We start from the raw sequence: 25,179 nt of genomic DNA on the forward strand, positions 1-25,179 counted from the left end.
TCCGCTGTGCCATGCCGCTCCCCCGATGGGGACCCCTGCTGGACTTCCATCTCCCTGGCAAGCTCTGCTATCGCGGACTGCTGAGAGGACCCGCCCGCAGCTTCCATGTCGGGGCGTCTGGCCGCAGGCGATAAGAGGGGCGGCGAGCGTGGGGCCGCTCCCTCCGCTGCCAGTCCGGACGAATGCGCGTGCGCCGAAGCGGCTGCGCGACGTCTAGGAGCTTCGGGGGAAAGCACCCGATCGGAGCGGCGCTTCTTTTTGTTCTTTCTCTTGACGCACAGAGGGTCCCTCGAGGGGCAAACGTGCGAGGACCTCATCGTCGCATCCAGCCCCAAGTCTCCCGTGGTGTGGGAAAGCCGCTGTGGCCCAGTGGCGCCAGCAAGGCTCCCTTTATCAGCCGCCATTTTGGAGCGATGTGTGGCGTCACGCCCGCTTGGCGGGAAAGACCGTTGCCTGGCTGAGTACTCTCTGCGAGCTAGCAGGCCCACGCCCTTCTCCTTCGCCATCGATCCGAGGGCCACTCCAGAGAGGGGGGGGGGAGACTGAATAAGAGAGGCAGAGCAACGGTAGCAGATCAAGGTGGGAGCAGATAAAGACGGGGGAGGTCAGCAAGGGAGGAGATAGAAACCAGAGAATTTTTTTTATTTTTTTTTTAAAGGGAGCAAGAGGGACGACAGGCCGAAGGGTGAGGAGAAAGTGAGAAAAAAGCAGATCGGACTGACCAACAAATGAAGCAGGAAAAAACAAGACCAAGAAGCGAGCTAGCTGTATGTGTCTTCTGGAGCGAAGGCAGGAAGTAGAACTGAAGGGATCCGCCCACATGCAGGGGTTTAAGGACCTTCAGGTTTTTTCTACTTCCTGCCTTCTGGAGCATGTGGAGGGATGTAATCCCATGTTGGGTGACCTCCTACACCAGCCGAGAAATGAATATTTATTAGCAACTACAATGCTAGTAGCCATTCCTCTTTAACTGTGTCAGCAAACAGTTTGGGTAGAGGGAGTGCCAGTTCTCTTCTTTTGCTTAGGAAACACAAATGTTTCTTTAGTTGGAGGCACTGTCTCTGTAGGGACCGTGGACTGAAGCCCCAAAGTATTAATGGCCCTGCTCACGAGAGGCGCAAAATCCTCCTGGGCAAATAAGTGTTGTGACAAGATAGATTGCAGGCTTTCCTGGCCATCTGACTCTTCCCCCTCCTCCTTGTCCAGGGGATGCTAGGTGGAGTCTCCACAGGTATAACAGGAACATTTAAATCACTTGCAGTGTCCACTGCATTGTATTATAGTGTTAGCTTGCCAATATTAATGGTCACAGGTATTGGCATGCTAGGCATAGAACTGTAGGATTCCCTCCAGAGCCCTTGGAGGAATGTACTCCCTCTCCCTATTACCAGTTTCCCTTTAAGTGGAGGAATAAGGTTGCCTTGTTTCTCTAGTGTGCTTCCTCCTTATTTCGGCCTTTCTAGGGGAATGGCTCTCAGAATCCTCAGCTGAGGAGGGAGAATGCCCCCTGCCCTCTTGGACCTTTGCATTACTCCCTTAAGATACAGCCAAAATGTCCTTGATCCAATTCTGCCTAGTGGGCATTTTCTGGGGCAGACTTATCATTGGTACAGAAGTGACCTTTTGGGGGGCAGAGGCATTGTGACTAGCCACAAGGAAGGATCTCACCAGTGCTGCTGCTATGTCTCTCTGTCCAGTTGGAGAAGCATCTCTCATTTCAGTTCTGGCTCCCTGGCAGTCCATGGATAACATGGCCATAATCTGGGAGATACGGCTTTGAGTAGTGGAGGCTCCCAACATTCCTGCCCAAGTTGTAGAGCCGTCGGAGCTCAAAGCAGTAATAGTGCGCATTTGCTACACTGAGCTCAGGAGCAGTAGAAGTGAGGCAGATGCCTGGCCCACACTGTCCGGCTCTGCTCAAGCTCAGAGTCTTGCAGGCTAGTTGGGAAGGACCTGGTCCGGCATCCTTCAGTGTAATCTGGGAGGGACCCAGTCTGGCGTCCTCCATTTCTGCTTGACCGTGGGGAGAGCCCAGAACTCTTGTGGAACTCCTGCTTTGCTTCCTCCACTCAGGAGCAGAATATGCCCAATAGCCTGACAGCACTCAATAAGCATATAGAGAGAGAAAGGGGAGGAAAGAAAAGAATGAAGTTTCTTTTCTTTCTTTCTTTTTAAGGAAAACACTTAGTTTTAAAAGGAAAACACTCAGAAGCAACAGGATAAAGGTAGTAGAAACAGTAAAGATAAACAGCTCTTAGAATATAGAAAAAAAGAGAAGACTATGGAGATCTGCCTAGGGTTATCCATCCTGGGCTCTTAAGGCTTGTAATATGGTTCAATTAGTCCTGCCTGGGAGCACATGGGAAGGATAACCAAATCAGAGATATCCTTGGCTCCAGGCAGCAGAGAACAAAGCTCCCCATCCAGTAGCAGAGAAGCGAAAATCCCAGCTGGCTAATGCAGCCATGTTCTTTTGTCTTCTCTCTCTTGGAGACACAGGGACAGACAAAGCACTCCTGCTTTGAAGCTAGACAGGTAGGAAACTGGAAGGCAGTGGGTTATCTGAGTTGCTTTGCTATTAGCCCTGTCTTGGAAGCAGGTGGGAGGAGCAACCTGACCTATGGATACACTCCTCCACTGAGGGAGAATGATACCATTCAGTAGCTTGCCTTGAAAGTCAAGAGAGTCTCACTAGTAACCAGGTTATCTGTTTGCTGCAGAATGGCATCTGAGAATAGGAATCCAAAACAGACACATGAAGAGTTTATGTTTATTTGTCTACATTCAGCATAATCCAGATGTGCTGCCTGAATGACCCAGACATACAAAACCCACTCTTTCCCACAAGTTTTAAAATAAAATCCTCACTTATAAAACTGAAAAACACTAAAGCATTAAAATACAGAAAGCTTGTTTAAACTCACTTCACAAAAGCATTAGCAGAAGATATCCCTTATCTATTTAAATATCAGGTGAATGTCATTTAAAGAGAAAAGGGATACTGAACTCAAATTCTATTTAGACAAAAGTTGAAATGGCAAACTAACAAACCATTAAATACACCATTAAATGTCCAAAATACAGCTAAGTATGGAATTACAAGGTACTCAACCATTAGTGACCAATATCACAAAGAGCACTGCAACATGGAAACAGGGTTTACATGTTTACTGTGATGCAATAAAATGCAATATTCAAAGGGTATGCAAGTTTAGAAGATAACAAAGCTTCACACCCAAGAACAGACTTTATTTATCTATATTGATAGTTCATGCTGTGGTCATTTCTACCGTACCCAGCCTGGGAGGCTTGGTAGGAATTGGGAGGTCCACTGTAATTCTGGTTTGAACCTGGAGCGTTGTAGTTTGACTGAGAATATCCACCTAGAGCAAGGAAGCAAACAAGCAAGTGAGAATTAATATGCCAGTATAGTTAGTACTATTCATTCTCTCTCAAAAAGCTGCTTGGGCCTCACTGACTGACTGACATGAAGTTCCCAGAACAAACCACAAAAGATCGATAGAAACATGCTGAAATCCCAGGAAAATGAAGTTACCAGAAAATGCAGGAACCTTCTCCTACTGGAATTGAGTTGGGGTTCAAATGAACTTTGGCAGTTCTCAGGTATTTTTACACACAGACCAAACTTTGTGTTACAAGAGGCATGTTTGCAAACTGCAAGTCCTGTTTGTCCGATATGATATTTCCCAATGACCTACAGATTCCCCCAAGATTTCAGTTGCAGATACACAATCCTACTGAAAATAAATGAATGCACCACTCTACACACTGAAAAATGCTCGGGGGGGGGGGATTTTTTCAGAAGAAATTCTTAGTAGATACCAAATTTGGCATGAACAATCCTGCCTGTTAATTTAGCTGAGTGCACTTTACACACTGGAAGATGCTGCGTTCAAAGTTAAAAAAATTTTAACACTCTATAATCAACCAATAATTCAAACACAACATCATGCTCAAGAGAAGCAAAGTTCTTTATCACTTTTATAATTTACTATGATTCAAGTTTACCATGTGATATGGTAATTATTCAATAAAATGCATGTTTGAAGTTGACATCCTACAAATTTCAAACATTAATAAAAAAAATTATAGTCTTAACACACTCAGTATTGACCTTGCTTACCTTGATAAGATGACCCTCCTCCCCCAGATCCTCCTCCGTATCCACCATGGGAACCAGCACTGTAGGAGGCACCTCCTGAACCATAGTTGTTTGCACCACCTCCACGTCCACCACCGCCACCACCATAACCTGGAATTAAGAATGCATATTGAGGAAAGTCTCAGATTCTCCACCTCATCAGACTACCTCAAATAAATTCAAATTAAAAAGGAATCTTATGAGACAAACCCTTCGAAAGGTATGATTTAAAGAAAGTTGTTTTTCCACTCTTGATGCCCAAGACATCACTGTGGTCTTTTGCAACAGTGACAGCTGAAGGCGTATACTAGTAACCTAGTTTCTAGAGACTGGAGATGCAAACTTCCCCACATTCTGCCCAAGCTCACTGAATGCCTGTTTATCACCTACAGTTAAGCCTATTGAGCTTTTCCCCACTTTCCCCCACCCCAACAGGAACTCACTGAATTTACTTTCATAAGTGTAGTCTGATCCTCCGCCGCCGCCGCCGCCACCACCAGGAGAGTTGTAGGAATTGGAGTAGGGAACGTAGTTGCCTTGGTTATATCCCTTCTGCTTGCCTTGTGGTGGACCATAGTTGCTATACTGGTTCTGGTTATAAGACTGCTGTTGTTGGCCTTGATGGGACTGATATCCTGAACCATAGGCTGGCTTTTGTCCTCCATGCTGTTGCTTCTTCCCAGCATGTTTAGGAGGAGGAGCTGGAGAGCTGTAGTCACCACCCTGGTAGTAGGAACCATATCCAGAGGAGCCACCACCCCCTCCTGCATTGCCAGAATGGCCACCATTGCTATAGAACTGACCTAAAGGGGGAAAAAGAAGAGTCAGACATTGTGAAAGTGATACTTTTCAAATTGGTGTAGTATTTGTGTGCACTCATGGTTAGAGTGTAACCTCTGGAAGGACTACAGGCCTCACTTCTCAAATACTTGGCAGGGCTCCTATCTCATTCATTGTACAGCCCATATGTGGACCTATTTTGCGAACCAACATGTAGCTCATTTTAAAATCGAGCTGAAATTCAGAATCTAGGATTCCATAGACCAAAGTTACATTCACTGATATAAGTGTAAAAATAACATAATAATATATAAAATATATACATGGTTTGTATATTTCCCAGTCCCCAAACCCAGGAATTTCATCAATTTAAATTAAAATAAGTTCTCCCCAAAGTTTAGTGTCAATAGGTATATATGTAGGGAGGAAAAGTAGGCAGGTGCTTGCCTACTGTGTGTTTAGAAGTTTGGTATGTCATAATATGCAAGAAGAACTGGAAATCACTGCTGAAAACAAAGTAATCAGCAAACAGAATTACTTGGAATTCAACTCAACCCAGGTAGGTAAAACACATCTTTCCCATAGGACTATTCTGGATAGAATTACTCAGCTTGTCAGATTCTGGCACCTTACCAAGTCCAAAACCAGGCTGAAAGCTGTTGGGTATTTTAGAATCCATCAGATTTTGGGGTGGGGTGTGAGACTATGTGTGTGCAGACTGCTGTAAATTAGAATTCATTTAAGACACATCAGTATAGTAGAGCTGTTTATAGGGGAAAAGTGGTCCAGGTTTTATCCATTAAAGTTACCAATCCTCACAATACCAGGTAGCACCCATGTGTAGAAGTTGAACCGGAGATGACAATGCCTGGGCCCCCTGCTGCTGTGCTGGAGTCATTGCTGGGAAACCAACAAAACAAGAGCTCCACTGCCACAAGTTTAAATTGTTTTTTCAAGCTGAATTGTGGCCAGAGGAGCACTAGAAAACAGGGGCCCAGGGCAGGTGCCATGAAGTTAAGCTCCTGCCTCACAAACCCGAGGGCTCATCCATGCTGCTGGGCACTGGAACCAGCCTTGAAAGTCACTACAGTTTACTGAACTTTAGCATGCAGAAGACTGCTGGAAATTGTCATTTTCTCCCTGCAGCTATGAGCAATTTCTTGATGTACTGCTCTTTAAATGTGTTACAAGATTTTTACTTAAAAAATAATAAGCACTCCATTGTGGTGCTTTAGTCATGAAGGTGTCAGCTTTCATGCCTTGTTTCTATCCATGTGGTATGGTTACATGCCGATGAGTAAAAAGTATATGTGGACAAACAGGCTCTGGTCCAGTAAGGTGATGTGAACAGAGAGCACTCTGAAACATTACAGCCTGAATGAACAGAATGGTACATTGTATAGAGCACAACTGATTTCAAGCAAACAGTGAAACTGGTTTCTTGAAGTCAGTCTTTGCTTCCTGAACTCAGCTTCCCTCTAAAAATAACCACCACCAATTTTTACTTTAGCATATACAGCTTTTAAAGAGTCGTTTTCCAGTCAATTCAGGACTATCAACACACTTTTTAAAATGAAATATCTTATAACCAAGCTTATACTGAAAACCTGATTAGGTAAAAACATAACTCAGTTGATTCCTACTAGCTCCCCTTTGGTTACCAGATGAATTTAACAGTTGACTTAACTATGCCAATGTTGCTGCTAAGACAGTGAACAAGGTAACACACTTAATACAAATCAAGCAAGAAGGACCAAACAGTAAGTTTATTAAAAATCTTAACAACTAGTTTATTCCCTGTGCCTTTCAGTGTTCAGTAGCTTTCAATTTCCGGGACATTACATACATCTGTTTTGGGGGACATGTACTGCAAAGAAAGGGTAAAGAGCCACACCCTACAAGATTTGCAGCAGCCTTGCAAAGTGCTTCAGACCTTTTATCCTTCGTTGCAAAAAACCCACTGCAGCTAATAAAACCATTCATTTTAAAGATAACAACCCAACAACTGTAGATCAGGCCATAGGTCCTGTATGTTATACCAATACAAGAAGCACAAAGGATGCAGAGATTAAAGTTAGCACAACTTCACGTACAAGTCAACATCATGCATGCTTAAAACATCAGACGGTAGATTCTGCAGTGTTAAAGAGGTCTTGCTCCTTATCAGAGGCATCTACCCACCTTTTGGGACTAAAAGGGTTAAGTTTTGTACAAAATTTGTTGTAAATTAAGACAAAAGTTGACACACTTTTGCATGTTCCTTAAAAATAAAGTGATGCTTTCCATAAAAAGCAAACAGGGGCCTTTTGCTTGTAAGCGGAACAGAGTTGGCTCTTATTGTGTGCAATGCACAAAGACATTTCTTGAAATTTAGTTCCCCTGTAGTGTACATCAATATGACCAAAGGCAAGTCACAATAAAAATTGCCACAGTTTGTAGGCTAACAGTTTCAGACAAGCTGCGGTGAAAAGCCACTGTTGAGAAACCCAGTGAAGCACAGGGACACAGCACGAACACTTTGGGTTTTGGAGTTCGAGAAAATTGGAGTAAAAAGTTGTTTTATGTGCAATACTTTTAGATGATCTAGGAAGACCCAAAATCATGATAGCCGTAGCAGTCTGTGAAAAAGTCACCTACAAAAGGGGGAGACAGAGCAGAGGAAAAAAAATTAGAATTCTTTTGAAGATGGCAAAATGTGCCACATTTTTAAAAATTTATTTTTTATTTCTCTGCTCCCGTCACCCCCCCTCCCAACAAAGGCCTCTCAAAACAAAATAAGCTGTGTATGTTTTAGGGAAATTGATTTACAAGAATGGTGTTTTGCTTCACTTGGCTTAAAGCAGAGAAATTTTACATCAGTTTTAGAAGAAAATGAGATCTCTTAAATATCAGATTTTTCATCATTTCATGCCCACGTATAGCACCTTATGCAGCAATTCAGAACTTGAGTTTCGCTACCCCCAGGGTGTTGTGTTACTTCCCACCCACCCTCATCATGAACACTTACTATAGCCTGCTGTTGCAGAATTGCCACCATAGCCATAGCTTCCATATCCAGCTCCTGAAACAAAATGAAATATGCAATATTCACTCAATGACATTACAGAAGAAGAGTGACATAGATAACTATTTGCTATGCTTGCACAAAAGCTAGAAGTAGACAGAAAGTAGTGGACTCAAGAACCAGTGTGGTTCAACAGAGTATTAAATTTGGACCTAGATTTGTGTTCCTGCTCCACTTTGAATTCAGTAGCAATCTTAGGGCAGCATCCCCTACCTCAAACGGAGTAACAGAAATATAGCAAATGCTGCCTCCTCAGATATAAGGCATGTTATTAAAAAGTTGCAAGACAGATCAAGCTGCACATTCAAGATTAATGCTTGCTTCCACACTTCAAAAGTAGAAATGAAACAACTCACCAGCATTCATATAACCTCCATGATTGGCACCACCAAATCCACCTCTGCCTCTACCGCGGCCTCTGATATTTCCTCCTCTACCACGACCCCGCATGCTTGGGGGAGGTGGCACTTCAGTATGCATAGGACCTCCCATACCGTAGCCTGGATTATGCTGTTGAAATAAGTGAAAACCTGTCATTGTGATGACTCAAGGCTTAAGTTAATTGTTATGACTTATTCAGTTTCTGCTGTAAGCCCAAGGAAGTCAAAGTTCTAGCCATAAGGTATCTGCAACACACCATGGATTGTGCCAGACGAGGTAAATGCCAAATCAGAGTGTTTTGGTTTCAAGTCAACTAATCTCCAGCCATACCCCAAGTACTACTGTCTCTAGAGAGATGTTGGAAGTATTTGTCTACACCTACCTTCACAGGAAATTTAGATCCACCTCGTGCTGGCATAGGGGCCCTTTTCTTCTTTTGCTCCATGGGAAGGGGGGCATCTGGAAAAAGCTTTTCTAAGGCAGCCAGTGCAGCATAGGCTTTTGCCACCTTTTTGTTTGAACCAGCTCCTTGGAACTTCTGGCCATCAACCTCAACCTTTCAAATGAGATAAAGGGCCAGAAATGAGTCACACTTTGCCAAGCTGATAATCACATTCACAACAGCTATTCTCAATATATACACTGAACTAGATCATCTCACCTCCATCACAAATCGTTTGTCATGACTTCCACCAGTTTCCGAAATCAACTCATATTTTAGGCCACGTCGTTTCTCATTTAGCTCCATAACTGGGTTTTTCCCATGCTTTGTCAGTATTGGTCCCTGTTGTTTCACATTCTAAGAAGTAAGAATATTATTGCAATTACTTTCCCACAATTTAGAAAAAATCAAGCCCAAAATGGACGAGGGTGCTAATGTCAAGCTAAGGCAGCACACACAAGCATAATGCCAACATGTTTATCTAGCCGAATATTCTGACTTTCTGTGACTGCTGACCAGCCAATTCCTTTTTCAGAGCAAGGTAAAATACGTTGGGACTGTGCAGTATTTTAACTGATGTGGTCCCTGCCCATTAGAAGATGACGTCTTTGTCCACATGTAGCAAAGAACAATGTGGTACAAGTCAACATTTATTCAGGAAAGTTTGCCAAAGGCAGCCATTAAAGGAAAAGAGAGAGAGAGGGTGGGACATGTACCAGAAACTGGAGGATACTAAGGGGTCAGCAATAGGAAAGCTTGTGCAGAAGAGAGACAGACAATGGAACACCCTGGACAGAAAAAAGTTTCTAAAATAGGCAGGAATTTGAAATTTAGCATCCACTGTTTCAGTCATCACCCTTGCCATGACATGGGCTGCTGTGTGAGCCCCAACTTCCTTGCAACCTTGGAGCAAAAGAAGAGGATGTGAACCATGCCCGCCCTCTCCCCAAGGTTGCAAGAAAGACTAAAGGTTTGGCCATGGCCACAAGAGCCAAACCAGAAACCACAGCTCTCTCTGAAGCAGAAAAGCAAGGTGGGGGCTTCCTTTGCCTGCTTAGCTGTGGTGCCTATAATGCCTCTGCCAAGCAGTGTTCACAGTAGAGCCTCATACTTTCCTCTCCCACTCCAGAGTAGAAGTATCCCCCCCCCAGGGGGGGGGCAAGGGAGGTCCTTGGCTGCACCAAGATGATCTGCAAGCAACAGGGACAGGTGACAATTGTGGAACACACAAAACCAATTGTGGAACACTGCTGAAGTCTGTGGAATGAAAGGGATTCTAGCCAGGAGGTCCAAGAAAGAGACAATAGCCAGAAGGAGAGATGGCAAGCAATGTTCACCTCTGTTTGTTCTGTAGGAGAAGCAGCACTGGGTGTACAAATAGTTTCCACTATTGGAGGAGCTGCAACAGCTACTGGCTTCTGATCCGTTTCCTCTGCCGATTCATCACCCCTCTCTCTACCTTCTACACCGGTAGGCAATCCCATATCTTGCAATACCTAAAAAGAGATTACAGGAAGCCAGCTGCTTTAATCTAAGTCACCCTTTCTGAAGCTTCTGTACAACTTCAATATGCAGGATTATACAGGAACAAGCAATTTGATTTGCTGGTTCGGACATCAAACCAAATTATTCTCTCACTAATCAGTTAAGATCCGAGATCATCCTAATAACTTCTAAACACACACACGCACAAACCCCACTGTGATTTAAAACTCCTTCCTCATTTTCTGTATGCTCAATCCACTCCAATTTCTACGTCTTGTTATTCTTCAGTGACAGAGCAAAAGGTTTAACTATGTGTTCATTCAATTATGCCAAATCAATCAGCACAAGTCACACTGATTACAAACCTACTTCAAACTATGGTTTCAGATTCTAGTTCACTGGCCAAATCACAAGCAATAGTTTGAAATTCAGGCACCACACTAAACCATGTTTAAGCTTCCTTGACCATGATCTGCTAGGATGTCAAAGCTGAGCCACTAAATTAATATTGTATGGGAGACAAGCAGTGTTTAAAAGCAAAAGCTGTATGAATCTTTAAAATCTTGTTAACCATAGTCATAGCCACCTACCTTTACTGCTACATGTAACTTGGCTGTTTTTTTGGAAGGTCCTGAAGCTTCATATGTGATGCCATCAACTTCCACAGACATAGTAAATATAGGAGCGTGAACTGGACCCGTCTGAGACACTAGTTTATACTGAAGTCCAGGTTTCAGTTGGTTCAGCTTCATTAAAGCATTCATAGCTTGTGGAGGTTCCGATTTCTCCTCTGAACAGAAAAGGTTATTTGTGAGAGACTGACATTTTAATAATATCTCACTCAAGAGTGTTCTGCTAAATGTGCAGTCTTAAGTTTAGTTATTAAGAAAAACAGCCAAAGCATGAAGACTTGCCATTTTATTTTTACTCATCTACAGTAACATAACAAGGATTCTAAACATCAGTGTTAGCAAGCACTCAGAAAACCATCTATACCTACCTCTTGCCAGCTCAATACCTTTTTTCTGAATCTTCTTTTTCTTTTTGCTTGGAGATTTCTCCTCTCCATCCTCTTCCATAGGACGTTTCAATGGCGTGATGGCATATGTGGTGCTGGGGGGAATCTGGACTATAGACAGATTTTAGAAAGTCAGTAAAAACATTGACAGGTTTGTTGTCAAAAGGTATTACCAAATACTAAAACCTACCAGTGTAGTCAACTGGATTTTCGTTTTTTGGTTTCTTGGGCATCTTTGATGGCAACGGATCCATCCCCAAAACCTTGTGAAGCTGGCCAAAAGCAGCAAGTCTCAAAGCATGCTAGAAAGATAAAATATGTATTACCAAGGTATCCGGTCTGCTATCAGTTTTTCCCACATTCATGACAAACAGAACACAGTTCCAATATTTCAGAGAACTACCAAAACCCAGCAAACATTCTAGAACTTAATGTTAAATTTTAAAAACCTGACACCACATTTCTGGCAGATCAACAAAAGTCTCCTGAGTAACTGGAATGGGACCCTTTTTTCCAGGTAAAAGTTAGCCTTGTTGCAATTACTAGCTACCAATAACAACTCATTGCGGTTTTGTAACATCTGTAATCAAAACTATACCTGAGCACTCTGTGTGATATCTTCCCTTTGTTGTCTGTCTAGATGCCCAATAGCATCAGTGGCTTCTTTTTCACAAGGATCATAAATACCAGAACCATCTGAAGGCAGGAAACAAGGAAGATATGCAGAGAATTATCCTAGGATCTCCAAGTAGACTAAAATATTCCCTTAGCATTATCTAAGACTCATCAGTGAGAGTAGCCCAATTGAAGTCCTTGATTGAATGGGCACTAATTTGATCTGACTAGTAAAGCACAGCAACATGGCAAGTTGGCCAAAGTCTGAAAGCACTCCAAAAGCCCTATAGAGTCTGTGACATCCAACTAACTGAATCGGAATGATGGGTCCATAATTGTAAGTGCATCTGTTCAAGGTATTGTCATGCTCTTGCTGAAGCTTTAATAAAAACCTGAACAGATATATAGTAATATCTGATTTGTACCAAGCATACAATATCTAGACTAGCATAAATTTCAGTCACATCCATTCACGTTTCTCAAGAATCAAGAACCCTCTAACCTGGCATAACTATTCCAGATGCAAGGCATTCAAGAACTCTTCTCAGGGCCTCGCCAGCTCCCATTGGCCGGTTAGCTGTTCCAATTGATTTCTCACATAGCAACTCTAGAGGCTGAAAAGACATTTCCAACATTTTTAAAGCAGCATGCAGAATACATAAAATACTCTCAGTGACTGTAATGAACTGGACTTCTTAGTCAAAATGTGTTAATACTAGCAGATCAGACTAATACCTTAGACTTTCTTGCCAAACCTACTTTTGTATACATAACTAATTTAACTTAGCATGTCAAAGCTTTAAAAGGCTGGTATAAACTATTCAGTCTACCCTTCTGCTCAGTATGCGGTTCAATATATGACCCAACTGAAACACATGCGGAGCGATGGTCAGAGAACTGGGATTAGACCTGGGAGCCCTTGATACACTCTTGCCTTTATCTGACTCACTGGACAGTAACCACATTAACCTCTATGCCTCTTTGCTAAAATGAGAGTCTGTGAATGCAATACTTTTTTTAAAAATCAAGTACAACAATTATAGTAAAAATAACTAGGTCATCGCTTTAACAGGTAGTCACAGATCACCTATATATTTTCTCCACTTCCCAACACTTTCTCAGCTCAGATGGGGAAAGGCCATGGTCATGCTAGTATTAACTAGAAACCTGTGTGGATATCTAAAGAAAACTTTTTAAACGTGCACATGTACAATACTGTAAATGTTCTGAATAATACATTTGCTGTACTCCTCTAGGGGAAAGCAAGGACTTAATGTTTGATATAGAAGTTGAGGCAAGCAACATGCTGCCTGAAATATGCCTTGCAGTCAAACTCCTCTTTTAACATCGCAGGCTGAATCTAGAAAGGTGCAGCCACCAGCCTGGTTGCAGGAGTTTGGTAAAAGGTGAAAGGCTTGTTTTTAAGATTTATTGTGCCAGGATTAACTTCTTCAAGTCTTCATCTCTCCTAAAATTAATTTATAAAACACTGGCAAAAACAAGCTCATTTATGCTAGCCTGTATTTTTATGAAGTACTAATGTGAAATTGTGCAGATAGCTTTGTTACTCTACCACACCCTTCTTATGCTGCCACTGTGGATCTGGGACTCATTTGCCAGCTCTCCCTCCTGATTTTGCAGTTAATCTGTACTGGAACTTCTTTATTTTGCTCTTTGTGGACAAGTTTGGCAGTAGGACAGCAATGCCAGAAGCTTTAGGGTCTAGCAACACCCATAAGGAAAAGCAATCTCCCCCATAAGATCAGCTGCGAGAAGCCTATGAACTTTGCTTTTTCTTTGCCTGACTAGCTGCAAGAAAAAAGAAATAATCAGCTGTAGCCAGTCTCTTGACCAGGATATGAGTTTGCATCTATTCACAGTGGAGGCAGGAAAACGTTTGGCTTTATGGAGAAAGCTGGAAGTGTCTCCTAGCCCACATCCACATGTGTCTTCAGAGAACCTGCCTCATAGTACAGTGTTTCCCAAACAGTGTGTCACAACTAATTTCTTTGCGCCAGCTCCACTCAAATAAATAAATAAAAATTAAGAAGATTGATAAATCAGGCGGCAGCTTTACTGCCACCACAAAAACAAGTGTGACTGTGCTTGGCGGGGGGGGGGGGGGGACTGTGCTCCATTTAAAATTTTTTATTTTATTAAAGTGTGCCTCAGGATGACAAGGTTTGGGAAACATCCTAACCAACAGACTGAAGAGGATGCTGTCAGGAGAAAGACTCATTAGATGCCAACCTTTCAAACTTCTACAATCTCATTTTTAAAATGAGGTACTCTATGCTATCTCTTCAAAATAGTTAGATGCCATTATACAGGTACAATTTAGAATAGTGGACAATCCAATTTGACCTCTCAATTACATAGCAACATAGGAAGCTGCCAGTCAGACCATTGGTCTATCTAGCTCAGTATTGTCTTCACAGACTGGCAGTGGCTTCGCCAAGGCTGCAGGCAGGAATCTCTCTCAGCCCTATCTTGGAGAAGCCAGGGAGGAAAACTTGGAATCTCCTGCTCTTCCCAGAGCGGCTCCATCCCCTAAGGGAAATATCTCAGTGCTCACACTTCTAGTCTCCCATTCAAATGCAACCAAGGTGGACCCTGCTTAGCTAAGGGGACAAGTCATGTTTGCTACCACAAGACCAGCTCTCCTCTCCTTACTGGAAGGGTTAAGCATCACATTTCTAGTCACTAGAAGTTTTTCCAGTCTCAAGGGAAAATGCACATACATCTAGATGACTGTCATTTTCCAAGCACCCCCAGAAAGTCACATTGCATTAGGAACTGTAGTGGTAAGAGTGGATTTAGCCTCAACTACCCTATGCAGCCCTGGAACATAGAGATTCCTCTTTCATATCCCCCAGTCTTTGTAAATAGGCAAAATTGACTTGTGTTCAGCACCTGCCTTTTTGTCTCACAATTTGCATATCAAAGAAGAAATACAAAATTCGCAGAATTACCCATCCTCTAAGTGGAGCCCAGGTAGGAACACGGGTACAAAGATCCCGCAGCACCCGGATGACTATGACACATGACTTCAAGCCATTTGCCCTGGCCTAGAACAAAGTAATAAGCAAAACAAGTTCAGTAATGGATTATCATAACCAAATTGAGACAAATATTTATCAGTCCTTGTAGTGCTACTTTGTCAAGGGTAAACTATATAGATATATCCATAACTTAATTCTGTAGTTTTTAAGTTACTGTATACGAAAACTTACTCTTAACACAAAGCAGCAGCTATGAATCTACTCCATCTCTTTTTTGAAAAACTAAATTCATTCAAGTGCTTCTTTAGCAACTGTACATTTAACAGATGCTAAGTTCTGCACATCTACAGCCCAGTATTAAAACATTAAGTTAGGCAAATTATGACTTACAAGTTTTCTACTTAAAGACAAATATAAGAACAAAATGCAAACCTGGAACCACTTGGCGTGTCGGAGTGACGCCAAGGCAGCAAGGCATTTCTGCCTGTCCAGAACGTCCGGTGAGTCGTTGACTGATAGCGTTTCTATTCGTGGGTGGAATAAGAAGACAAGGTACAGTTTGACCAAGGGGGTTCTGTCGGGTGGAGAGGGGATGAGGCAGTTTCCTAAAGGGCAGCTGAGGCTCCCAAAACTCCGATCTATTATCCCTATACCTGAAGGGATACACCTTGATACACTTTATGTTTTCACCCTTATGAACTAACAACTACATAAGGAGAATGTGAGGCACTAGCTCACTCCTAAACAGGGGGAAAAAAGCCCTATAGAGGACAGAAATCCTAGACTGCTTTAACCAGGCTATAAAAGTAGTATATAAATAGGCTAACCAACAGAATGGAAAGTTAAAATTAGATTCCCACTCTATATCCAGTAAAAATACATAATTGAAAGCTTTTCTAGAGGGGAACCCCCTCCGCCCACAAGGCTCGACTGCCCTGGCCCCAGCCCATGACAGAGTGCGTCCTGTTGGTCAAAGGTCCAGCGTCCCTAAAATCGACAAACTAGAAGGCTTGGTAGATGCGGTCAGATATCAGAACCATAAAACAATCAGTAGAGAACAAAATTACTATCAAGTCTGTGCTGCAGCAAAACTGAAGATAGGAAAAGGCAAGCGTTTTAGATAAAGCTATTTAAATTTGAGATATGAGAATTTTCATGGTATTGTGTAGATGGCTTAACTGAAGTAGTTTAATTTTTCAAATGTGAATGTTTGGTATTAAGAGTGAATTTACACATACAGGTTCATCACTACATAAAGTGAAAAATGTGCATGAATAAAAACACCCACCACACAGAACTTCTGTAGTTGATACTTGCCATAAATACTTTTCAATTGAGGCAGTCCACACTCACTTACAAATCATCATGTATGCATGCCTGTGAATCAACCCTATTACATGTTCAAGTAAGATGAAGCGAGACTAAAGTACTCATGAGTAGTCCCAAACTGGACAAGTTGGTAATTACCATATTATCCCATTAATTACAATGGGACTACTCATAAGTAATTTAGTGTAGATATCAGCCAGTAACTTTATCCAAAACTCTGTATTTATGTTTCAGAATTCAGCTGAACAGGCCAAGATCCAATAAAACTCACCAATCATTTTTGCTGCAACTCAAACTACTTTATGTAACACATCCAATTTTATGAACATGCAGAAGTCATTTAAACTAAGACTTCAGTATTTTAAGAGGTTTTGGTTTACATTTATAAAACACCTGTATCCATCATTAAAGTTTGATGAAACAACATTGTTACACGCAAGTGAACTAATGCACTTGTATAAGGGCCCAAATTGTTAGAGCGTGTTAATTTGGAAGGTGCAACTCAAATTCTAGAAACGTGTAATCCAGTCATCCATAGCCATGGCACAGTGTAACATTATGACGTAACATTGAATTGCATGAAATTGCTCTGCCTAATCAGAAATTGAACACCACAAAGGACAGCAAAGTCTGTCTTGAAACTCATTCTGTGGCTGTTAGCAGTTTCCAGTCTTCCATACCTCCAGCTAACATTTTTTCCATTTCTTCTCTGACAACAGGAGATGTCAAATGGATGGTAAGTGTCAGTTGAGGCTCTTTTGTATTCTTAATCACAATTGCAGCATCACTGATAAATTGGATAATTTCATATTTATCTTCAGTAATAGCCTGAAACACAAAAATGTTTTTGAGTTTTTCTAGACTCACTGAAAAACATCAAAGGAGCTTTGGGACAACTGAACTCATTTTCAGTATAACCAATACAGACAATGATGATTAAGGAAAAATGCCGTAAAGTTACATGACCATTTATAAGTGTGGGGTACATGCATATGTAGTTTCTTCAAAAGTAAGGTTCCCAAGGGATGGATCCCCATATCACCGCTCCCCCTCACTAGTACACACTGGTTGGAATGGTCTCCACAGGAAATACACACCCCCATTAAGTTGAGAGGGGTGCAAGTCAACTGAGAGCAGCTCAAGAAAGAGCAAGGCTCCCTTTTTTGCCTGGACAGCACTGTTCTCAGGGCTCCCATGCCATGTTCCCTCTAACAGTGATTCCCAGATGATGTTGACTACAATTAGATAAACCCCAGCCAAAGGCCATTGTAGCTGGGGATGCTGGGAGTTGTAGTGAACATTATCTAGGGATCCTGTCAAGAGGGAATACAGCTCCCCTGTTAGTTCTCCACTTCCCACAGGGACACAATGCAATGCCACCTCTGAGGGCAGCAGCGATATTGCAGAGACCCCTCAGATGTCTGCATTTCGAGTATGGCATCTGTCAGTGTTTGCAGAAGCTGAAACTGTACACAAGATGTTGCTTCTCATCCAGCAGCACCCCATGGGCATAGTTTTCATTCCAGTCCTTTCTAAGAGGACACATAATGAGGCAACCAAAGACAGAATCTATTAATCTTTTCTTGCAGCAGCATATACTTTTCTCAGATTGTGGAGTGATATCAAAAATTAAGACAGAACAAATGAAATTCCAAGGGAGAGCCAAGGCTTCCCCCACCACACAACGTCTAGATCAATGTTGTCCAAAGATAAACAGGCACAGCAGGGCTCTGGTGTAAGCAGCAGAAATTTATCAAGTCTCTACATAAAGGAGGAATTTTACAAGCAACTGAGGACACATTCCTCAAGATACACCTAATGGCATTAGGTGAACACCACAATATGTTTCCATAGCAGTCATTCAGCAGTCTAGAAGGACCTCCAGCCCAGCCTGTAATAACCTGGAAGTACTGAAGGGACAAAACACACAACTAAAAAAAAAAAAAGACACTGAGTATTTTTAAAAAGCTGAATCAGCAGTTATCCAACAGCCAGAGATGTTGACAGTTCACGAATGCAGTGGCGACTGTGTGCTACTAATCTCATAAGAAAACCTGTTGTAGAAGCACTATACCATGATCTCAGATGCTAGATTGAACTGGGCCGACTGTTTTGGCAGAACAGTGTGAATCCTTCCCAGGATGTACAAGCCACTCTTATGTCACTATGCATCTTTCCGACTCCAAGTCCACTACCACATACAACATAGCCAGGTTCTGCATGGCAGTATTCAACATCCTTTGGTTGCTGGTTGGCAGTGGGTCCCCTCAGCTATAGTCTGGTGCTATAATCTTTCGGTGTTTCCAACTTGACTCCAATGCACTACAATGCGCTCATCCAGCTTAGCACACCACCCAAAAAACTTGTGCTCCTCCAACCATTTAGCACCACAGCCCCACGTTTTTACTGTCCTACATAGTTTTATTACCTGGCTTTTTATGCATTTTTACCTTTTAATGTCTTGCATTTCCCTCTGTGCCTTTTATCCCTTTTTATGTCTTTTATACCTTCCTATCCTGTATGCCTTTTTGTGTATTTTTATGCCCCTTATGCCCTAAACCTTATGCTTCTCGACAATATGCTTTCTCGACAATAATAAAGATTGACTGATTGATTGAGTGTGAATGCTACATAACTCATAAGCATGCATAACATATTTTTAGACTAACTGAGGTGTATCAATTTTATTTGTTACATGGCGATTTATGATTAAAAGTTGTCACAAGAAACAGGAGCATAAAAACTAGTACTGTGATTGTTTTTTCCATACTCACAGCAAGTTGTGTGCCAAGATTGTCTGCTACTTTTTCCAGAAGATCAATAGTGGGCTTCTCCTTGCACAACAGAACCAACTCAAGATCCAAGTCTCCCTTGAGCAAGAGGCCTTTTGCTACAAGGCCAACACGCATCACTCCACGAAGTGTCCTAGTCAAGTGCTCGTTGGTCTTCTGCTCACTATGAAATGGTGAACAGAAGTTATAACACTAGAAGAGTAGCCTAAAGGTACAAACTGCTCCTACAGTGCTAATAAATCTTTGTTTAGATCAAGCAATCTTTATATGACACAGATATGGAAGACACTGGGCTTGTTCAGACACTGTGCTTGGCACGTCAGTAGATCTTTGAATTTGCATGCTTCTTCCTTTGGAATGCTGGAACTCCCCAGCAAATCATCATTTAACATTTCATCCAAACCAGCAAACATTTGTCTTGCAAACCAGATTCAGATTCACATTTGTCTTGCAAACCAGAATCAAAGTAATCCCTAGAGAACTGAATCTAGCTGCCCACCACTAGCAAAAGCTACTTGCTGCTTTGAGTCTTTCTAAGGTTCAGTGTTAAAGAACAAGCCATCACCCTCCAGCTTGGAGGAAGAGGGACACTTGTAACTGCGGTCATAATGGACCTCAGAGACCCTAGAGCACTTCAAAAGCTCACAACTCCACCACAGGCAAAAATGTGCCCTTTCCTCTCAGGGGAGGGACAGGATCAATAGCGAGACCAGCCAAAGATGTATGGACCCCAACATTGTCGGTCAGATTGGAAATCTGTAATCCTATATTCTAATCTTCAATATGTTCAAAATTCTCAAATAAGAGCTGTCTGGTAGTGTTATAGTCATGGGCACTTGTCTAGTAACTACCTGCCCTTACCTACATAAAGTTCTGGACACTTAATGCTTGATTCTATGCACCATTCCTTGGAAGCAAATCCCACTTCGATCAATGAAATTGTTCAAATGATTGCAGCCTTAGTCTGCAAGCACACTATCTTGCTTAATACTGTATGCATACACACAATCAGACAGAAGTCTATCAATTTTCAGACACAAATTCTGATTAGAGGAAAAACATGAGTCACACTGATATTTTCAAGGATATTTTATTTACTAGGGACATGCACCAATTTGCTTTGGTACCATCCCAAGGACGGTGAGGGGTTCCCTTAAGAGGCGAAAGGTAGGTTGCATCTGCCCAACCTGGATGCCTCCGCTGCCCTGCGCTACTGTTCTCAGAAAAGCATCCCTGTAAAAGTGACAGCCCGTTGTCTCCTTTAAACCGCCCCGTGGCAGCGATGGGATGCTTCCCCCAGCATCTTTCACACAGCATCAGCATGCAAATGGCATTGACGCCATTTGCAGGCCAAATGCTATTTGCATGGTGACACCACACAAGGGATGCTGGGGGAAGCATCCCGTCGCCACAGCGGGGCAATTTAAACGAGACAGCAGCACAGGCTGCCACTTTCAGAGTTGCTTTTCTGAAAAAAGCACCATGATGGGGTGGCAGAGGCTTCCAGGAGGAGCCGGTATTAAAGGAACTCCTCACTGAGTTCCTGAAACGTTTCAGGGAGCCAAAATGATTCGGGCACATCCCTATTATTTACTGGGATCAAGTCACACACATCTAACAAGAATGGTCAATTTTGTGTAGAGTCACTATGATCCTTGCAATCTTTCAGCATAAGTTTGTGGTCTGCACAATCATAGTGAGCTCTTCAACATGTTTAACTGAATATCCAATTGTACTGCTAGACTAATACTATGATCTGCTCAGATTTTAGCTATGTTTCTTTTCTGAGCTGTTCCAGAAATATTTGTTTCTTTCATTTCTGGATGAGAACAAAGATAATAAACTATTCCTTCTGTTCGTTATGGCAGAAATAGTTCTTATTTTCAGCTTATTTTCCCCCCAACTGCAAAAAAGACACCAGCATTTTTTTTAGGTAGGGCTCCACCTAATGGCACAGCGGGGAAACAATCTGCCTAGAGAGCAGGAGGCTGTTGGTTTGAATCCCCGCTGGTGTGTTTCCCAGAATATGGAAAACTTCTATTTTGGGCAGCAGCAATATAAGGTGCTGAAAGGCATCATTTCATACTGCGCAGGAGAAGACAATAGTAAATCCCTCCTGTTTTCTACCAAGAAAACCACATGGCTCTGTGGTCGCCAGGAGTCGACACCGACTCCACGGCACAACCAACCATCTAGTTCTAAGCAGCTAACACAAGGCTGTTTGTAAATATTTGACTAAAAAGGCATCAATACTTTTAAGGTGAATATACCAACAGTACAGTTTTACCGCTACAGAATACAATAGTGTTGAATTGATAAGTGCAATATAAATTTGTTAAATATATGTACTATTTTTCAATTAGTAAAAGTTTAGATTGGATATGTAATTTATATATCTCAACTTTCTCAAGCTTTCTGTTCTCCTTTCTCATCCTGGTCTGGCTTTAAGATTTCAAAAAATATTACATCTCTAAATCCAGACTGCCACCAACAAGTGGAAACTGCCAAAACAACAGGTTTTACAACGCCATCTCCTGGCCCCATTCTTCAGCTACGGTCTTTAGAGAGAGTTACCAAGAAACTCTATATTATGGGGATCTATTTTGAGGCCTGAACTCACAGATCTTCCCATACTGGAATCACCTATGTTTTAGGCTTACAATCCAATCTAAACAGGAAGTTGAGTCTTATATAACACATTTATGCGTTGAAACAGATCTTGTGTGCTTACAAGGAAATCTAGTTAAATTCAAGTTTCAACCACTTGCTACTTAATTGTATTCAACACTATCCAAAATACACACATTCCTACTGAAGATGTTGTAATGTACTAATAGATGTGGTGGTAGTGACAAATCCTCTCAATGCCACTGGCCAAGCTGATGTATTGGATCATGAAATGTTCTACTACCAATTCTATGAATGCAAATGACACGGTGGGAAACATGAGTAGCACCAGACTTTGCCTCTCCCCCAGCAGGACAATAACAGTTTTCCCTTTAGAGAGAAACACAACTGAAGGAGGTGGGTGAGGCAGACACCTCACCGTCCTATTTCAACATGCTTAGGCAGTGGACTGTAATGGTGGCCTTTGGTCTCCTTGAATAATTCTTGGAAAGTCATGTCAGCATGTCAAAGAACCAACAAAACTACTTGCCTTCCTTCTTTATTCTCTTCTTCAGTCACTGTTTCCATGGTCTCTGGTTCTGGCTGCTCACTACTGCCTTTCTCCTGTTCATTAATCCAATCAGACACAGCTTTGAGAGCACGTTCAGTATGAGAGACCATGTTCTGCACTGCTGTCAGTTCTTCCTGAGTAGGATAGACTGCAGAATGTTTTGCCATGACATGGCGGTCATCGTTCACAAAAATACGCATTGGTCGCTGAAAATGAAAACACAGAATAATGAACCAACTATGCATGCTATTGGTTTGCACTTCTGAATAGCAAATTCTTACCATTTTTGCTTCAGAATGTTGACTGGATTTTTCAAGAAATATCTGCTTCTTCCAAATTGTATTAATACTACTTTTTCAGAACTCTAGGGGGGAAAAAGATTAATAGTATTCAACAAGTGCCAACACAAGAAGATGTATATATATCATAAAGCTTATGGAACAATTAATCAACAAGCACAAAAGTATACCATGCCACACAAGTGCACACCTGGCACATTTAAACTATGCAAGGGCTACCAAACTCTTCCTGCTGGCCACAAAAAGGATCGCAAGTTAATCATTTGTGAGGACCTGCACATTGTAGCTCAGCTAAGAACACATGCAAGCTGCTCTGGGGTCCTTGAAGGATAAGTGTTAACTTTTTGAAGATGTATCAGTCTTAACTGTAACAAACCATAAAGTACATCTTCCCCACCCAAACCTCTCTGCTCAAACTCTGCTCTATTTATAAAGATGGACTGAAGATACCCTACTTTCTAGAGATGGTGGGCTGTGTGTAGTGGCGAGACAATGAAATGTAGAGGTGCCACAGCTAGACACCTCATTCCCAATATGTTGCTATCTTGGAGCTGCGGAGGCAACAAGTTGTGCATTTGAGACAGTAGTTCAGCTCAAGGTCATATCTTGCAAGATATAATGTGTAACCTGATACCCTGAACAACTTTTACTGCAGTAATTATAGAATTAGCTTTACTAATCCTAACACTATCTAATTTTTAGATTGTGAGCCCTTTGGGGGACAGGAAGCTTTTTTTTTTTTTAATGTAAACCACTTTGAAAACTTTTGTTGAAAACAGTATATAAATATCATAATAGTATTAATGATGTGGGTTAGACATAAAAAGGTTAGAAGCTGAGACTACTGGTGGTTTGGAACTACTACATATTACAACTTTATCCAAAACAGGCACATCAAAGTTGCACAAACACGTGTCGGATAAACCTAATTCCACTCCACATTCTTAAAAAAACTATTCCAGCCTCATATAGTTTCAGAATTCTTTACTTGCTGAAAATGCACTACAATTTGGCAGCAGCAGGGTGACACATTAAACTTTGCAAGGATTAGGGTTGTTTTTGTTTTTTTAAAAAAATATTTGTACAAAGCCACTGTATGTGTACTCCCCTACAGCAATATTCAACTCATTAAGCAACCCTCCAAACTCATCCATTATGCACATTAATTCAAATAACTGTTTCTAATATTTACACTCTAGATTAAACACAGTGAATTCAAACAAATTAAGTGCTATTAAACCAAGATGATATACTCTACTTGCAAGTTAAGCTACCTGAGCATCATATTGTGATAGATAAAATGGAGTTAGAGCTACGAACGACCACAAGGCACTGCTTCTAACAGCCACTACTACTACTACCGTACCACCACTACGACGACCCGATACACATAATAAAGACAGTTATGCAGAAGTCCTGAACTCCGGAAAGAGCCCGAGGAGGAGGAGGAGAAGGAGGAACCTTCAGTCTCGCAGCAATGAACAGGCCTGCAGGGGAGTAAGGGGCACATGTACCTAAGGCAACCACAGTTTGGGGCTCTTTCCCAGTACAGTGAGAACCTACACTTGCCGCATTTTTTGACCACGTGCAAGAAGCGTGAGGTCCAAGAACCAGAAGAGGTCCAAGAAGAGGTCTTTTAAGAAGGGTACCCAGTGGCTGCTGGAGAAGCTCGGAAAAGATACAACTAGAGAAGACTGCTTGGAGCCGGATGGGGGGGGGCAATCGGGGGCCTCAGCCGCACAAAGAAGAGCCGCGCGGGAGAGAAAGCAGGGGGTGCAGCCGAAGGCCGGCCCTTGCAAGACGCCGCCTACGGCCCAACCAAAGAGAGACCCCCGAACAGAACCATCCCCTTCCCCGTCAAGGAGAGCTCGAGGACAAGGCCAGGATGCAGGGAGGGCGCTGAACCGCAAGAGGCGAGTCGGGGCGGCGGCGACCCCACAGGAGAAGCAGAAGCAACAATAGCGGGGAGTAAAGAGAGCGGAGGGAAGAGCGGCCGGGGGCCCCCGCACCGCTCACCACCCACCACTTTCCGTTGAGCCGCCCGCGCGCCATTCCCTCTTCGCCTCCCCCCCCCCGCCTGCCTCACGGCCCAGCCGCCGCCATTTTGTTTCCACCACACAATGGAGAGCGCGCGCGCGAGACTCGGAAGAGTAGCAGGGATCGGAGCGTCCTCACAGCTCCCAGAGGCACCTCTCCTGCCTCCCTTTCTGCCCCCCCTTCTTTCTCCTGATTCACGTGCCAGCCAACCTCTCTCCCAGGACTAGAAAGCGGGGCCGTTAGAGAAGCGGCCCAGACGAAGCGCCCACTTCCTCCGCGCTGGCTCCTACTCACCGAGCGGGCCGGGCCCGTCGACGATGACCGGTTCCCACAGCCCCCCCCACACACACGAAGCGACAGATCGTTCAATCAGTCAATCAATCTCTGGAGAAGGACTTGATTCCAGCGCCAAAGCGGCCCCGACGGCGGCTTAGTCAGTTCTAACTGCAGCGAGGAAGGGGGGAGGGGCAGCGAGGAGGAGAAAGGCAAGGCGCTGGACCACGTGGTGCGGAGGCGCTTCTATCCTCCAATCAGCGCCAAGGGAGGGGGCGTGAACTAAGGCCTGGCTCGCCGGTGGGGGGGGCTGGGCCTCCCC

General features: G+C 42.8%; 1 protein-coding gene across 6 annotated transcripts; it reads right to left on the reverse strand.

The window, feature by feature from the left end:
- Positions 1-2,754: 2,754 nt before the first annotated feature.
- ILF3 (interleukin enhancer binding factor 3) lies at positions 2,755-25,038 on the reverse strand. 6 transcript variants are annotated; one of them, XM_053297524.1, is made up of 20 exons: positions 24,879-25,036; positions 22,530-22,612; positions 22,228-22,454; positions 19,053-19,233; positions 16,959-17,106; positions 15,382-15,473; positions 14,920-15,015; positions 12,450-12,561; positions 11,931-12,028; positions 11,523-11,634; positions 11,333-11,443; positions 10,905-11,104; positions 10,167-10,325; positions 9,049-9,186; positions 8,770-8,943; positions 8,363-8,516; positions 7,950-8,003; positions 4,606-4,965; positions 4,145-4,273; positions 2,755-3,383 (listed from the first exon to the last, which is right to left on the reverse strand). In XM_053297524.1, the coding sequence occupies exons 2-20, from the start codon at positions 22,530-22,532 to the stop codon at positions 3,253-3,255; spliced, it is 2,679 nt and encodes an 892-aa protein (XP_053153499.1). In that variant the 5' UTR covers positions 22,533-22,612; positions 24,879-25,036; the 3' UTR covers positions 2,755-3,252. The 6 variants fall into 6 exon arrangements, with proteins under 6 accessions (XP_053153499.1, XP_053153498.1, XP_053153496.1 ...); XM_053297523.1 differs by having other exon boundaries at positions 4,615-4,965; positions 11,315-11,443; positions 24,879-25,035; XM_053297521.1 differs by having other exon boundaries at positions 11,315-11,443; positions 24,879-25,035.
- Positions 25,039-25,179: the final 141 nt, after the last annotated feature.

This window comes from Hemicordylus capensis, chromosome 2, assembly GCF_027244095.1.
Source record: "Hemicordylus capensis ecotype Gifberg chromosome 2, rHemCap1.1.pri, whole genome shotgun sequence".
Lineage (NCBI taxonomy): Eukaryota > Metazoa > Chordata > Lepidosauria > Squamata > Cordylidae > Hemicordylus > Hemicordylus capensis.